The 16,867-nt window shown below is 35.5% G+C and overlaps 1 protein-coding gene and 1 long non-coding RNA gene across 5 annotated transcripts in view; both read left to right on the top strand.

Annotated features, from left to right (window-relative positions):
- LOC123310576 (tyrosine-protein kinase Btk29A) overlaps positions 1–11,976 on the top strand; it is a 76,233-nt gene extending 64,257 nt beyond the window's left edge. For all 4 annotated transcript variants that reach the window (XM_044894101.1, XM_044894104.1, XM_044894103.1 and 1 more), the window contains 7 exons: positions 3,821–3,886; positions 4,303–4,431; positions 6,016–6,209; positions 6,300–6,471; positions 7,279–7,447; positions 9,946–10,317; positions 11,675–11,976. In XM_044894101.1, coding sequence (XP_044750036.1) covers positions 3,821–3,886; positions 4,303–4,431; positions 6,016–6,209; positions 6,300–6,471; positions 7,279–7,447; positions 9,946–10,317; positions 11,675–11,776 — 1,204 coding nt within the window. In that variant the 3' untranslated portion in view covers positions 11,777–11,976. The remainder of the gene's footprint in view (positions 1–3,820; positions 3,887–4,302; positions 4,432–6,015; positions 6,210–6,299; positions 6,472–7,278; positions 7,448–9,945; positions 10,318–11,674) is intronic.
- An 815-nt stretch (positions 11,977–12,791) lies between these two features.
- On the top strand, positions 12,792–13,732 carry LOC123310578. The gene is made up of 2 exons (XR_006537377.1): positions 12,792–13,112; positions 13,244–13,732. It is a non-coding gene; the product is annotated as an uncharacterized LOC123310578 (long non-coding RNA).
- Positions 13,733–16,867: the final 3,135 nt, after the last annotated feature.

Here is a 16,867-nt window from a genome sequence, read left to right as displayed (position 1 = left end):
GGAGGCGGGATTCAATAATGTTGGGGGTAGTAGAGGTTCATTAGACTGAAGCACTTGTCGTAGCAGACTCCGTTTAGTCATCACAGTACCGGGTATCGATTGTCCCCTCAGTTGTAATTCAAATGTAAGTTCATCACTGAGTAACCGGTTCACATCCATGTTCGACATATTATATCAACTAAGTCCGATTCAGAACGCACCAATATTTCACACTCGGTATGTCTTTCACAACCCGTTTAGGTTCTAAGTCCAACCCGGTAAGTTAATCGTTAGCCAACCTATTCACTTAAGTTCGAAGTGGGTATCGGTGTACCCCAAACAAAAATTAAGTCTAAGTCCCGGTGTATCAGAAAAAAAAAGTCTAAGTCCCGGTGTACCAGAAAAAAAGTCTAAGTCCCGGCGCACCAAAAACAATCTAAGTCCCGATGTATCACAAAAAAAAAATTTTCAAAAATTTTTAAAGTCCAACGTTACTCGAAAAAAAAATTTCTATCAGTCCCACTAAAGTCCGAAAATATTCGAGAACTACCGCACACAATCGCAAGTCACTTCGTATAGTCCGAAAAATTTTCCGAAATTCGACTAGCACCAAAACGCACAGGTTAAATTCCAAACTTCTTTCAAGTTCAATAGCCAGAAAATAAATCACAATAATTGACTTTCAGTTTTCAGAAAAATCAGAAATAATCGGTAAGTTTCAACAGTACAGGTCAAAAGAAAATAGCAAACAGGTAGATAGGTTATCAACAGGTAATAGGTGATTCCCTATTGAACCGATAGGTAAATCACACCTATTAAATTTTACCAATTGCGACAATAAATTTTCATTAATTTTTCAAAGTCCGGAAATTCACTCACCTTCAATGTGAAATTAAAACAGTTCAATTCAATAAATCAGAAATATGCAATTAGAAATCGGAAATAATTTTCACTGATATAACGGCGGAATAACAGTTCAGTTCTCAACAACTCAATACAGTAATCGGCGAAAAGAATAATCACAAATTATTTTCAACGGGGTTCAACAGTAGGAAAATTTTCAAAATATAGTCCAATTCAATTCACAGTATAACAGTTCAATATGGAGTGGCAGGGAATAAAACACAGTTCAAGTTTATTTTTCACAGTTTTCCGTTCAAGGAATAGTTACTCACTGTTCTGAGGTTTTACTCACTGTTTCGGGAATTCACTCATTGTCCGATTAATGTCTCTCACCTCAGTTGTTTCCTGGTAGATTCTGAACGGTCCCTGCTCGTTGCGCCATTTTTGTAACGGGGTTTTCCTCGGCTGACTCGAGCGCCAGCTATTCTTTAAGGGAGAATAGCAAACCTACCCTGGCAGCTACTAGCCGGAGACAGGGCTCCCTGGTGTCTAGGGTGTTAGCGACGCACAATGAAAGGCAGAATCAACGTATACAACTTTTATTCGTCGAAAAGGGGAACACAAATAGCACTACTACTAAATTTTACAGTGATTCGAAAGACGGACAAGACGGACGGAATAGCACGGGATCCGATCTCAAGCGTTATACGGGGGTTAACGGACTTGTTCGCCAGCCAGAACCTGAGACGTACACTTGACGGACAGATATCGGGTCTTCAGCCAGGTGCGGGGATGAAAGACGGCACAGATTCACAACAGCTCACCCCTAGTTGCGCTCTTCGCCCCCTGAGTGTCCACGCCAGCGGGGTTCTTCGATAGCAACTGAAGTGAGCGTCGAAACAACGGGGAAGGGAAGAGGGTTCGCCACTCCAAAGTGCCTCCGCACCCCCTGAGTGTCCACGCCAGCGGGGTGCTTTAGCAATAGGGGTGGAACTTAACCCGGGTTAGGAAGGGATGAAAGGAGGCTGAAGCCAATATAAAAGCAAATAACGGCGTGTCGTCTTACCTTTGGCTTGGCCACTTGCACTCACAAGCGAGTAGAAAGAACAGTAGAAAGAAAAAGAAAAAAAAATAACTCAAAAAAACAACTTCTAAAATTTCTCCCGAAAAGAAAACTAAAACAAAATTTGTGAGTTCTAGAAAAATACTCGGCGGCTAATCGGTGGTCAAATACGGAAAAATCGCAAAGCGGCAGTAAGCTAATCACAAGTGAAAATCGTAAGTGAAGTGGCCTGCGGGGGAACATCTGATTTTATACCCACAGGGGGGGTGCGGAAATCAGATGTGCCCGACAGTCGAAATTCGGTAATTTTGCGTCGATGAAAACGTCTTAATTTCGACTTATCTGTGCTAGCAAACCAAAAAACTCGGTTATCTTCCAATTCAGGATGTTTTATACGGTGCGACATCGTTTTTAGGAAATAAAAACGGAATAAAAACGGTACGGTATGTTTACAATTCCGAACGATGTCGAAATCCTGAATTGGAAATTCGAAAAGATTTCTCGGAAATTAATTCGAAACAAAATTATTTAAAAAGGAAAACTAAAATAATTATTCTAAAATGAGGGAATAGGTTGGAAAACCCATTTTCTCATTACAATGCGTAGGGTAGTAATTGTTGCGATATGAAAGAACGTATCAAGTATGTATTCATTTATTTTTGTAACATAGTAATTTTTCAGATAATTCATCAAATATTACCCTACGAAAAAGGCTTGTTTCCGATCACACTTCAAATAAGTCATTCACTGCCAAAGATGTATGTCATTGACCACAAAATACATGAAAAAGTGTATACTCAAATTCAATAAGTTCACATTTCATACCTAAAATAAAAGAAGGCTTGATTAAAAATCAATCAATGAGAATTCTGGATTCACTTTCGAGCAGCTTAATTGATGAACATTCGTTATACCATGTCTTGATGTTATTTAGCGACATGAAAGCCAATCGCTTTTTGCCCATATTATTTCTTGAATTTATATTTCTGTCCCTGAAGACTCTTTATTGAAACTTCGAATTGAAAGTAATGTTGTTGGACGTAAGTCAACCTGTAAGCCTTGATTTATCCGTTGAAAAGGGACATCAAAATAACGAGATATTCAAAGAATAACTCGGATGGAATATGAATTGAAAGAAAAGATATAAGAAGCCTAATTTTTTAAATTGGTGATCAATCATGAAGAGTTTTACGTCAGTTTTATGAATTATTGTCGAAAATTCATCCTGTTAAATCTGCTAATTGGAACTTCATCCTGCTTTTATTGTCATTTCACACTCGATTTTTCATACAATAAATTGCATTATTAGAACGATCCTCCTAAAAAGTCAACCATAAAATTCGTAATAACACCTAACTCTAGAAGTAATAATGATAATTGGCTCTTGATGTCGTTGTTAACGATACCAGTAAAATAGCTCACCTTGACATATGACATTATAATTTTCACGTATAAAACGCTACCACATGCTTTCTTGTACTAGCTGTTATTTACGAATTGGTGCTGAGGAAGATTTATGGTTTGGCAACTGTGAACAAAGGTGATTTGGGTATTTTGCTCAATAGCTTAGATTTTGCATTCTTGCAAGCGACATATCACGTGAGGAAGAGCATAGAGAAACTTTCGGAATATATACCTATGTAAATGCCAGCAGATATGGATAATTGAATATTTTACTATTAATTTTTTTTCCTTAAGGGCCATTCAGCTAGTGAAAATATCCTTATATGTCAAATCTAAAACACGGTTCATTAAAAATCAGGTTGTGCCTATGTTTATTTTGAATACCAGCCAAATTGACGATCTAAATCCCCAAAAAATAGTCCTATCCGCTCGACCCTACCAAGGAGAAGCTGTATTGTTAACCTTGGTTTTAACCTCATTTATTGCTCATAAATACCGCAAATTCAACAATATTTTTTTGTTTCGTTTCAGAAATACAGGTTTTATACCAAGCAACTATGTGAAGGAAAAGGATTTATTAGGTTTACAACAATATGAGTGAGTAATTCAGATCGCTTCTTTAGGATGTAAATATAGTGGGGCGACAGATTCTAGCAAAGACGCCAAAGCCAAAAAATAAGTAGTAACTTATTCCACCTCAAGACTCGAAAATCTGGTCGTTACTCTTTTATCTGTTGCCCTGTTATATTTTGCAATCTGTGCATTATTTATTTTGGCTCTTTGTCTACGCATATTGGAAATAATGAAAATAATTAATATCTTCTTGATTATTCATTCGAAAATTTTCTAAATTCTCACAATCCATTCAGTGTTTCATCAACAACAGAAAATCAATCATTCTAAACTGAATGTCAATTTAACCATTTCAATACCTCGATTTAGATTTATGTGATGTTCCATTAACCTTTCTACATCTTCAATTGGATATTTAAATCATTATCAATATCTTTCAGATGGTACGTTGGTGATATGTCTCGTCAGAGGTCGGAATCATTACTCAAGCAGGAAGACAAAGAAGGTTGCTTTGTCGTCAGGAATTCTTCAACCAAAGGACTCTATACCTTGTCGCTATACACCAAAATGTGAGTAAGATTTGAATTTCCCGGCAGTGGTTACCCTTTGGGTGTTACGCCATAGCATTGGAATAATCCAGAATTTAAAATGTTAATGATGATATTATTTATATTCCTGAAAAAATGAGCATGAAATAAAAAAAAATTAAACATTTTGTCCGTTGAACTTGGAATCTATCTAGGCGATTTTGTAATGAAACACATAAATGGAGAACTGCCTACAAAAAATATTCTTCTTTTATTTTATTGAGGGTAGAGAATTCAATGATTCATTAAAACATGGTTTCTAGCTAATCATTCAAGTAATTACCTTAATATATTAAAGATTTCAATAGTTAAAACATTTACATCTCAGCATCAGCTTGAGTATTTGTTATGATATTTTCTTTGTTCGATTTGTCTACGATCTGATTATTATAAAAATCATTACTTTGGAAAAATTGGTGAAGAAAAGCCTGAACTCATGCAGTTGACTTAGTGCTCATTCACAATGAACGTAATAAACTTCAAATTTAATATTAAACATAATGTTGTCGTAATTCTTAAGATGCTCACATTTTTACTCTAATTCTATCAAATGTCGAATATTCTTTTATATTTCAACAAATAAGAGCTTTCTATTTATTAATATATTTTAGATATTTCTTTTATCATTATTGAAACAGCACATTTTGAGGGAAGCAGATGTTGATGCAACCGACATTATTGAAGAGAAACGAGGAAACGACGAGGTTTTCTTCCAAAATTCGATCATGACTTAATTCACTCATTCTCATGTTTGGTATTGTGAACACTCTCATGTGAAACCAATACTTCAACTTCATCTTTTACGTTAGAAATTTTGCGAAAGAATTACGTTCATTGTGAATGCGTGCTTCAGGCTTCAGCTAATATACATTTCAAAACAGTTTTCTTATATTTCAACTGGGAAATATAAGAAATTTTTTTACAGTTTCTAAAGTAATCGGTACAGTGAAGTCGTACTGCCGAAATCAGGGCAAATAATGGAAGCCTAACTGCATTGTTCTCAATTAAAATAACTTCAGTAAAATACTACACTTATTTCTCTATTGAAGTATCATCTTATGTTATGGTACCTGTCCATCTGCGACAAAATAGTCTCGAGAGCAGTCTCAAGCACTCCCCGACACAGATCAAAACTAGTCTCCAAGACTGAACGTGTCTCAAGTGCTCAGATGAACAACGCCCCGAGATTAATCTCGAAACTTTCTCTCGAGATTTTAGATGGCGATAACATTTTCAAACTTGTTTCATCCTCACCAAACGCAAAATGCTATCGAAATAGCGAAGCACTTTGTAAAACTAGTCGATAATAGTATCGCATACATTTAGCAGAACCAATTTCCTAGTACTCTTCGCCAATCTGAAGATGCTTTTGTGACAGCGAAACACGTGTAGTGGTCAAGTTACTTATCCTAGGGAAAATCCTGTTATGGCTTGATACAATGTATAATCCATTCACCGGCGTGGTTTTATGGAATCAATGTGTGTAAATTCGGAATAATGAACCAATGTGTAACGTTTAAATATTTCCCCGAGAATAATGAGTAATTCTTCTCCATCTTCTCACAGACCTCATCCACACGTCAAACATTACCACATCAAGCAAAATTCCAGAGGTGAATTTTTCCTATCGGAAAAACATTGTTGCAATTCTATCCCAGACTTGATCAACTACCATAAACACAACAGCGGGGGACTCGCATCTAGATTGAAAACCAGCCCATGCGACAGGCCAGCACCTGCCACAGCGGGATTGAGTCATGGTAAGCATAATAATAATCCTTCATAATCTCCCCGTGTCTCGAATGCAAATTGGCGCGTTTCCGTCCGACGTTCACTCACGATTCTTGCAGATAAATGGGAAATAGATCATAATGAGCTGATGCTTCTTGAGGAATTGGGCTCTGGACAGTTTGGAGTTGTGAGAAGAGGAAAATGGCGGGGGTCGATTGATGTAGCAGTTAAAATGATGAAAGAAGGTACAATGTCTGAAGACGATTTCATCGAAGAGGCCAAAGTCATGACGTGAGTGGTATTTACAAACTAGTTTTTACCCGTGTCTTCGCTAGTTTTTACCCATGCCTTCGCTCCCATTTGATTCATGAGTCAACCAAATCTATTTTGTGTCCATTGTTGTGTTATTTTACATGAAATACCTTGATTCAAAATTGATCTCAAAGTTCACACGTTTAGACTTGTTGATTCCGAAATGAACGATATTTCCGTTCAAACTTTTCCTTGGAAAGAACTATAGCTAAATTGATCGGCCTATTCGGAAGGCTCAACCAGATCACTCACTTGATCCAATCGTTCTCTACTGCTTAGTGCTTCAGACAGTGTTATCTTGTTAAAAAAATCCAAATTTTGTATCAAGACATCATACCAGATGGTGTCCATTTTAGGCATGAACAAAGTTAAGTTCAAGAATGATCACGCCTAAACGGGGAAGCAATTAATACAATAAGAAGGATCCATTCAGATATTGAATACCACCCGCCGATATGAATATCAACAAGTTAGTGTTACGATCTGAATTGAACTAGCCAATTTGCCATCGTCAGGGCTGCTTTTCTTCGATGGAGCGTACTCCATTTAGGGCCTTGACGATGGCAAATTGGCTAGTTCAATTCAGATCGTAACACTTGTTGATATTCATATCGGCGGGTGGTATGCATCTGAATTAATCCTTACTAAAGTTAAGTTCATGTCGCTAATTTTCCAGTGAACTATATTGGTAAATCACTCTGTTTATAAATTAGATAATTCATGAATTTTTTGAAATCTTCAAAAATCAATAGAATTTGATCATATTGATGATATTCTTCTTTTCAGTAAATTGCAACACACTAATCTGGTTCAACTTTATGGAGTCTGTAGTAAAAGCAGGCCAATTTTTATTGTAACTGAATACATGAGGTACGGTTCCTTACTCAATCATTTGAGGCGACATGAAACTAGTCTATCGAATAATCAAGGTTTACTCTTGGATATGTGTATACAGGTGAGTAATTCTACGGTAACTTCCTTATATGATGTGTAAATACTGAAAAGAGTGTTGCTGCAGAAATGCGTTTGAAATAGCAAGAAGATATTAGGGGACGATGGGGAAATTGCGGATGCTGAAAGAAAATGAAGTATAACACTTGTAGATAACAACTTATCGTTCTGATTTTATTAATTTATTAATCTTTGGTGAATCAACTATAGAATTATCATTCATAATTTCACGGGATTAACGAACAAAATTGTTTTTTTTTAAGGAATACAAAACCCTTTCTGTCCGCATTTACCCGAATCATTTGGGGTAAAAGCGGACATGTGTTGGGTAAGTTGCAAATAGCCTCACACACTCAATTGAGGTAAATATAAATTGCAGAAAGCACAGATAAACCCTTCCGACGATGTTCCACATGAGTAGTTCTCGTGTACCCAATTACCGCATTTTATAAACATTCTTAGTCTAGTTAGCAGAAAATGCAAAATTAGTCAATTTTTTTTCTGTTGCAGAACTATTTTTGTACGTCTTTCATATACATTTTCGAAACATCTGTAAACAAACAATAATTATCATTGGTTTTTAATCGCCCTATTTGGGTTGATTGCCTCGTCCGCAATTACCCCAAATGGCATTTCAAAAATAATAAAACAAAAGTTTGAAGCAAGTACAATATTTTGTTGAATGTTATGTGAGCATCACCTCTATTGAAACAAAACAATCCTCAAAATAGATCCCAAGTTACACAATTTTTCGAAATGATTTATATTGAAAACTATGAACGATCACTGGAGGTAACTGTTTTCTTCGCACTAAAGATGATTGAAACTATATCACTTGGTCATGATAACTGAAAGCATGGAAAATAATCTAGTAGATATCCCTGTGTTAGCTTTTACCCCGCGTCCGCAATTACCCCATCATTCAGGAATTTTTCATTATTTATGATGAATTTTTGGATGAAACGCAAAAAAAAACTTTATCCTCCTACGTTTTGAGGAAGTAAACGTTCTGGTCCCCCTCCAGGCCCTTTCAAGAAATTGCCATCCAACAAAAATCTACGTACCTTCCAGCTTCTATCTGCGGAACGTTGTTATGATTCACATTACCCCAATTATATAATACTCAATTCAATAAAATCAATCGAAATGGCAGAAATCTACATTGTGTATCAAATAGAATGTGTCGACATCGAGATAGCGAAAGACCAGTTTCGCTCTTTTTTGAGCTCCTCAGTACCGCATAACTCAACCAAACGGTGCCGACGGAATGAAGCAGTGGCGGCATCGAAGTAGTAATCAAAGTGATGCGACATCTGGCGTTCAACGACCTAAGCTTTCTCAAAAGTAGATATCTGCGTATATTTATTCTCTCCAATCACAGTGTTCTACTAGAGTCTGGAGTCTGATGCTCCAGATGATGGGAGGGGGAGGTTGAAATACATTATGTTTAAGACATGTATGAGAAAGCCTATGTAGTTGAAAGCCAGATGTGGCATCGATTTATTTACTACTTCATTCAGTAGGCATCGTTTGGTTGTGCTATGCGGTACTCACGAGCCCAAACAAGAGCGAAACCTTCGATGTCGGCATATTCACTATGGTATACTTACAATATAGATTTTTGCCAGTTTGATTGATTTTGTTATCTTTCATAGCCTTTTGACTTTAAACCTCCTTTATTTACTAAATTAAATCATCTGTTATTTCATGTTAGTTGAATAGTGAGCATTTTAGGCAGAATTGTTTTTCCGAAAAATTCGAAGTATAGATAGATTCGGCAAGTAACCACGTTTCAGGTAGATGGGACCTTTATGTAGATTGGTATCTCAGTTAGATTTTTATTTCATGCTTTTTATGAATAGATAGATTCACCTATGAGGTATACAGGTTTCAAAGGCGAGTCTTTTTTTAACTGAACATAGAACTTGTCACAATATAATCAATCCACCAAAAATTGTCCATATAAACTATTCAAGAGGGCGGAGTTATCATCCCTTCCAATGTTAATTCATTAAATTCCACATGCGTGACTGTAAAATGCGACACCGGCCGCGGCAAAATGACTGAGCCCTCATTGTTTACAATTGTTCAGTATAGTCGAGACCTTGAAACATAGATACAAGGAATGGAAAATAAACATTTGTTGTTGTCCAAAGACTGGAGTGAGATAGTTGCTTAGTGTCGCCAATCACAATTGAGATAGTTGAATCTGACATCATTGTCACATCAATTTTCCGTACAAAAAGGTAGGAGCTATTTAAATTTATTTATTTTACGCCACTGCCTTTGTGTCGCGCTAGACAGAGAAGCATCGAATGTTTTTACCACAACAAATACATTCATAGCACGTCAATGTCCATTCCATGTATTTATGTACTAAGGTCGAGACTATCTGAATGAACAATTGTGCTTGCAACACTGTTCGTTGACAAAGTGCTATTATTGCTACCGTATTTTGATCTATCTTCCTTGCTCAGCATCATTACAATGATTGTTTTCCAGATCTGCAAGGGAATGTCCTACCTTGAAAGGCACAATTACATACACAGAGATCTGGCTGCACGGAATTGTCTGGTCGGCACTGAGAACATTGTAAAAGTGGCGGATTTCGGCCTGGCCAGATACGTTTTGGACGATCAGTACACATCTTCCGGCGGTTCGAAGTTCCCGATCAAATGGGCACCTCCTGAGGTTTTGAATTTTACCCGCTTCTCATCCAAATCTGACGTATGGGCCTACGGGGTCCTGATGTGGGAAGTGTTCACTTGCGGTAAGATGCCTTATGGGAGGCTTAAGAATACGGAAGTGGTGGAAAGGGTTCAAAAGGGTCTGATACTGGAGAAACCGAAGGCTTGTTATAAGGAAGTTTACGACGTGAGTATTGTTGAAGACTTATTAGACATATTATTCGATTTCTCTCCAGTACTTGGGTGAATTTTCAGTTGGAATATGCTGAGTTTCGCTCACCTTATACGTGTTAGATTCTTAGGCGAAATTGTCGACAACAGCGTTCTTGAAAACAGATCATATGACTGTATCTTAAGTTACAAATAGCGCCAATGTAAGAGTCATTCGTCAAAAGACAACAACTGCATTTTGATAATCCCATCACATTAAAAAAGATAGATTGGGGTTGGGATTATAGTATTCAAAAACTTCCGGCTCCTTCGGTCGATTTTTATATATATATTTTTTTTCAAAAAGTTCCTCAACTTATGTGTTATGCAGGATCTTTTTAGTCATATTCAATTTCGAAGATATACTTCTAAATCTCACTTTTACTGGGGATCATTCTCAATTCTGTTAAAAAAATATTGACAACAGATACGAAGTTGAATTTATAGTTCATCCGTGATTGCAATTTTCCTGTGAAATGCATCTGCGCATCAAAATGTTGTCTGCCCATAACCATATGGGAAATTCCTATGGTCGGTTACGATCACACACAAAGTCCAGTTGAACGTGCAAGAATCGAAAGTTTCGCTCATTATGATACGGAATGATTCAGTGTTGAACAAGAACAGCATTCTTCTCCCTCTTTACAGAGATTCAGTCGCGTTAAAGCTGAAGAGGTTAGTGTGGTGTGAAGCTGAAAATCAATATTAGGATTCTTCTGCTTTAACTGGATTTCAGAAATAGTAGAACTTGAAGGAATTGGCTTATCTTCGAATGGAAAAATTAATTTTTTGCCGCTTCAATTGAGGGTGTGACCACAACACTGGATTATTCAGAACAATAATTAGCGTTAAGTAGTTCAGAGGTCTGTCCTTAAACACTATGGAAAATTGAAAATTGCGAAAGCGAGGTAATCTTTCAATAACCTTGGAAATTGAGAACTTGAATCTTTTATCCTTGTATGTATATGATGTTTCTATACGTTATTCAAGTGACTTTGGATATACCAAAAAAGTAGAGCCAGGTCGCTATTTTGTTGGTTAGATAAATCAATCAGTATAATGCCAGTGAGGTCTTTTAATCGTTGGGATTAGAAATTGATAGTCCGTTATTGACTGATGCAAAAACTCCAGATACGTGAAAAAGGACCAAATATGGCTTTTTGCGTTGAAGCCACCGATAAGCCTGAGTAACTTTCAGACCATGAAAATAGCCCAAATGAGCATCCATCAACGGCAGAGTAAAGTCTTTATGGCTTTAATCAATTGATCTGTCGATTTTTTTCTTCAAAACCTTAATTGCATTGATACTAAGGTTAAATGTTCTTCTTTTCAAGATCATGAGGATGTGTTGGAGTCATCTTCCTGAAAACAGGCCTTCGTTCCGTGTTCTTAAGGACCAACTTTCGATGATCTCTCAAAATATCATAGTCGATTGACTGACTCGGGTCATATGTGACACAATCATTTACAAATCCTCAGGAAGAGCATCTTCTTCATCTAATACGACTTTAGCTTCTTCATCAGATCCGTTCTACAACTACGAGCACGCGTTGGTTGAAGTGTGCAATACATTGAGAAGAGTCGTTCCCAAAACAAAACGCTTTCAAGAGACTGTGAGCAAGTAATATATAGCATAAAAATAGTGTGTTCAGAATGTTCTACAGGGTGATTCTTATCAAACCTATATATATTCATAATTTTATAAGTATGTATATAGTTTTTGACGATTGTATATTTCTATCAATTTTGTTCCAATCGGTTAAGGATTTAATATTGCATTCTAACTCTTCCGTGTCTTTGTTTCACTGGGAATAAATATCAAATTTATCAAAGAAAATGGAATATCGATATTCTTTATTGATTGTTCGAATTGGTGATATTTTCAGTGATCATCTCATAAAAGACAAAAGATGTATAAACAATTTATTTGTGATTTTTATAATTCTGTATTTATGTGTTTTGCTACTTGTATAAAATTCACGCATTTCGTATTGCTTAAGTGATCTTCATTTAAGTCATTCCTTTTTCTCAATCAGAAATTAACGAAACATTCCATCGCATTGAGTTATTATTACATTATTTATCGCCAATCTAAAATATTTTTGTCTATGTGAATTGAAATATGATCGAAGGATGAAACATTACGAAACATTTGATAATGTGTTTTTAAGAACAAATCTAATTTTAAGGTGTGTCAAGATCAAAACTGTGAAATTATATATGTTTTGAAAATGTAAGTGTAATTCGAAAACTTAGAGATTCAGATAAAATATATTTTCATCAATGTTTCCCAATTGAGGATTTTGAAATAAGAAGAAGTTTGGTGTCACTACAACTAAGAGAAAAACTTTTTGTTCGATAGGTTGTATAACTGATTATTCATAATGTCACTGTCTTGACTTTATTGAATGTGAACCCATCAATAGAGATACTTTTGGGATGGGCATAGACAAATAATCCCTCTAGACCGCCAACTAGCGGTAAATTTCTGGTTTCGGTTTTTTAGTTCGGCATACAAACGCCAGGATATAATTTGGCAGGTCGATCGTTGCTTTTCTCTCATATTTGATGTTTACATGGAGGTTTCCATGGATATTTACTTTTAAGGCCATTTTGACGTACATAAAATAGAATTTTTATCTTCGGCAATTCCTGTCTGATGAATCGATAAAAGAAAATTGAATATTTTTGGGATTAGTAATTTTTTTTTCACTATAACTAATAATGAGACCGATAAAAGTAGAGGATTAAATATGTAAATGAATGAGCTCGGTGAGTACCTTATGTATTTATTAATAGTTGATAGTTTACGTCATTCCGAAATTGAACTCTCGAAGTGTTTGAAATATGAAGAATTCAATCCATATCCTTGAAAAATTCTTGTTGTAGTGTAATATTTTTAGGTACTAATGCTGGATGCCAGGAACCATGCCACTGTATAACAGATTTTAACCAAATGTCTCCGATGTCAACCAAATGTATCTAACTGATTTCGACAAAATGTAACAGAAAGTGATGCCCCATTACTTATTAATGCTTAATGTTACGACATTAGTGTTGCTGGGATCTCATCAACTATTGTGGTAAAGCTTTGAACACCATAATTTTGCCGATTCCTTGTTTGAGGACATGTGTGAATGAATTTGTCCATTTTCTGCTATAATTACAATGTTCAAAGAAATTTTCACCAATTATAATTGACAAAATTTGAATTGCTACTTCTTCAGTTATGCCTATAGAAAATATTGTGTGAAAGTATATAGATTTCAGTTTGTCTGTCCAATGTTGAATGCGACACTGAATTTATTTTCATAATTATTTCACTTTTTTTCCATAATACATATTTCTGTACCTTATATCATTGTGGTAAATAAATCTTTCATTATATTGAATATGCTCTATTTATCCTAGAATTCTAGAATGATTTGTCGGGCTAATTCCATCATTTGAATTATTTTCTAGAGAGAATAATCCAAAATGATGGAAATAGCCCAATAAAATAAAATAAAATCAATCATGCCGTCGACAATGATTTGAATTCCCGCCAAATTACGATTAGTTCAGCATACAAACACAAGAGGCGCTGGTGTTAGCGCGACCAGGCTTTAGTACGTACGTTGGCCATCTAGAGGGATTAGTTTATCTATGGGGATGGGTGTTTTATCTGTACTGAATTCAGTGAATTCTAGTAGGTCAGTTTTGGGGCTAGTCAATAATGATGGTATTGATCGTTGTTGTGCATCTAAAATTCAACTAGATACCAGTAGTCAATGGAACAAAGGGAGATTTTTTTATCTGTGAGTGTTCAAAATTTGATAGCCTAGTTGAATGTATAAAATGTGAAGTAAATTTTGTAACTATTCAATGAAAATATTCATGACAATATTTAGAATAAGCATCAATTATTTTTGAAATCTGGAAGATTGATATCATGTTCTGCTTCCTAAGATTTTCGGGTGATGTCAAAGAGATAAAAAAAATATATTCATCCCGCCAATAGAATTCCATAGTGTAAAGCAGACCAAAAAAAATTCCACTGCCAAACTTTTCTCCCCTTTTGTGAAAGATTGACATGTTTGTGATCCAAGTAAGACTTTTTATCTGGCGTGACTTGACAAAGGCAGAAAAATCTTGAAATTAATTTAGTTCCGAATCGAATCAGAACTACGAGACTTATGCATTCAATGTTCAAAAACTAAAGATTTTGGAATTTTCCTGTAGATGAACAGACTTTCTCGAACTGGATATTTTATGCGCATTCGGAAATATCCAACTTGTATATATATAATATAGTGTAAATTGACTGTTTAGGTAAATATAATTTCAGAAACTGTATATTACGTCTATGATATTGAAAAATCCATAGAATAATTGTTATATAAAGCCGTGAATCCTTTAAGTATATCTTTCATCAAATCCATACACAACAAATCATTTTGTATTTCTTCAGTAGTTAGTAACTATAAGATGAAAAAATTTGTTTAGTCAGTACTTATGTTGATACAAAAATATATAACAATGTTTTTAAATTGACTTTTATTTCTAGCTGACGCGGCAAACTTAACTGAGACTTATAACTTCGCCAGCAATTGCAGTTTGAAGGTTAAAATTTATATCATTGATATAAATATTCTATAAAGCCAATATAGCCTGTTCGCTCAAGAGGGAATTATACCATGTGACTTTTGAGATGCGGTTGAAGGAAACTTACTTTTTTCCGATTCCCTTACACAATACCAGAACGGAAAATACCTGAACTAGTAGATATTGCCAGAATGTGCAAATTCTCACTGATAGCAGAAATAATCAAAAAAGGGTTACTAAACAGAATGCACAAAAAGAGAAGGAAGAATTTCAATTTCGAAGATTCGCTTTGTTCGTTTTACTGCTAATTTTATTTGATTTCTTTTGCGGTTATGAAATCAATAACAACAACAGCCATAGTATAGTTCCATAACGGCTCACCGTAGCGCTGCAATCTTATTTTGCAACGTCAATGAAGGTTAGATGTATGGTGCTCACAATACTCGAAATTTAAACGTAGTTTAGTATTCCCACGCAACTTTTCCAAAAAAGATTTTTGAGCAATATAGAATCCACGAATTTTCGCCACGGGACTTTCTCACCATCCGTATAAGCAATAAGGGGGGAGAGATTACTTGAATATGGGATGTTGCCAGAACACTTGTAGAACTTACGAATATTACAATAGTTTTCCACTTTCTTCGAAAAGATGGCAGCACTTTACCAACGTTTCCTTTAAATTTCAGCAGCTTTCGAATTGTAGCCAATGGCGAAACTTTTCGAGAAATTGTTGTATGTAGAAATTCATTGAAAAAATCGCTTCACCTCGGAAAGTGAATAACATAAATGAACATTTATTCTACAGGGAAAAAATTTCACTATTTTTTTCCGTTTGACGAATAAAAACATTTCTGGCTTTCCGAGATGACGAACTGAGAGAACTATATTGAAAACCCCATATAAATTGAATTGGTGGTTTCTGATGTAAGATATACCTTTTCGCTTTTTGAACCGACCACTGAAACGGTGTAGACCCCTCTTAAGTCTTGGCAACTAAAGAGAGAGGATCAACATTAAAAATTATTGATTGTTCAACCACGAACAGAATCAGGCATACCATTTCAATATTCATAAATTTGCGATATCTAAATAAACGTGGGTTATCTCTTGATAATTAAATACATAGGTACATGAAAATAGTAGATACGCAATATTCTCAATTCTATAACGATTTACATAATGACTCATGATCATAAAGAAGAAGCAGATCTGATATCGCATTTATGTCGAACCGACGATGTTATAGGCACATTTTTTTATTAAGTGGGTATTATGAAACGATAATAAATTACGTAGCTGAACACGAATTACTCATTTCATATATCTTGAAGATAACACCACAAATTTCAACTTTTACCGCTATTTACTCGCGCATTGAATTTGTGCTATACCAATAACAATTTCTATTGAATGCTCATCTATTTTTCTAATGAATATGAATAAAACATATTAGTCTTGGTTTTGTAGATTCCGAAAATAAATAAAGAAATTCCTGTATCTTACGTTTATGTTGTACCACTATCCTAACTGGTACTCAAGAGAAATAAGTTAGTAATAGTTGGTAGTTTAAGAGGGGCTACAGTGCACTGCAACCTTGAGGTATATTGTGTCCTCCATAAGAGCTGTTCTCACCACTACGCCATTTACAGCTCGACCTCTAGTTCCAGAGCTCTAATGGTCCAAGCATTCTTTACGTTGGATGGCGAAACACTGTAACCAGGTGAGCAGGAGTGTACTCCTCTTCCCCCAAGAATCTACACTGGTCATTTTTCATTTTCCGATAAACCCATTATCATCAGATGCTTCTTGAGGCGACAATGTCATCTGAGAAAGAAAGTGTAGTGAGGATGAGTTGTAACTTGTCAAGATTTATTGGGATCCCGATACTTTATGGACGTTGCAATTTTAAAATTCCGAAGGAACTTCATGTAGCGATTCAGCTC

The sequence above is a fragment of the Coccinella septempunctata genome, chromosome 3 (genome assembly GCF_907165205.1).
Source record: "Coccinella septempunctata chromosome 3, icCocSept1.1, whole genome shotgun sequence".
In the NCBI taxonomy this organism is placed as follows: Eukaryota; Metazoa; Arthropoda; class Insecta; order Coleoptera; family Coccinellidae; genus Coccinella; species Coccinella septempunctata.
The sequence above is the reverse complement of the archived record's forward strand: the minus strand, read 5'-3'. Positions and strand labels throughout refer to the sequence as shown.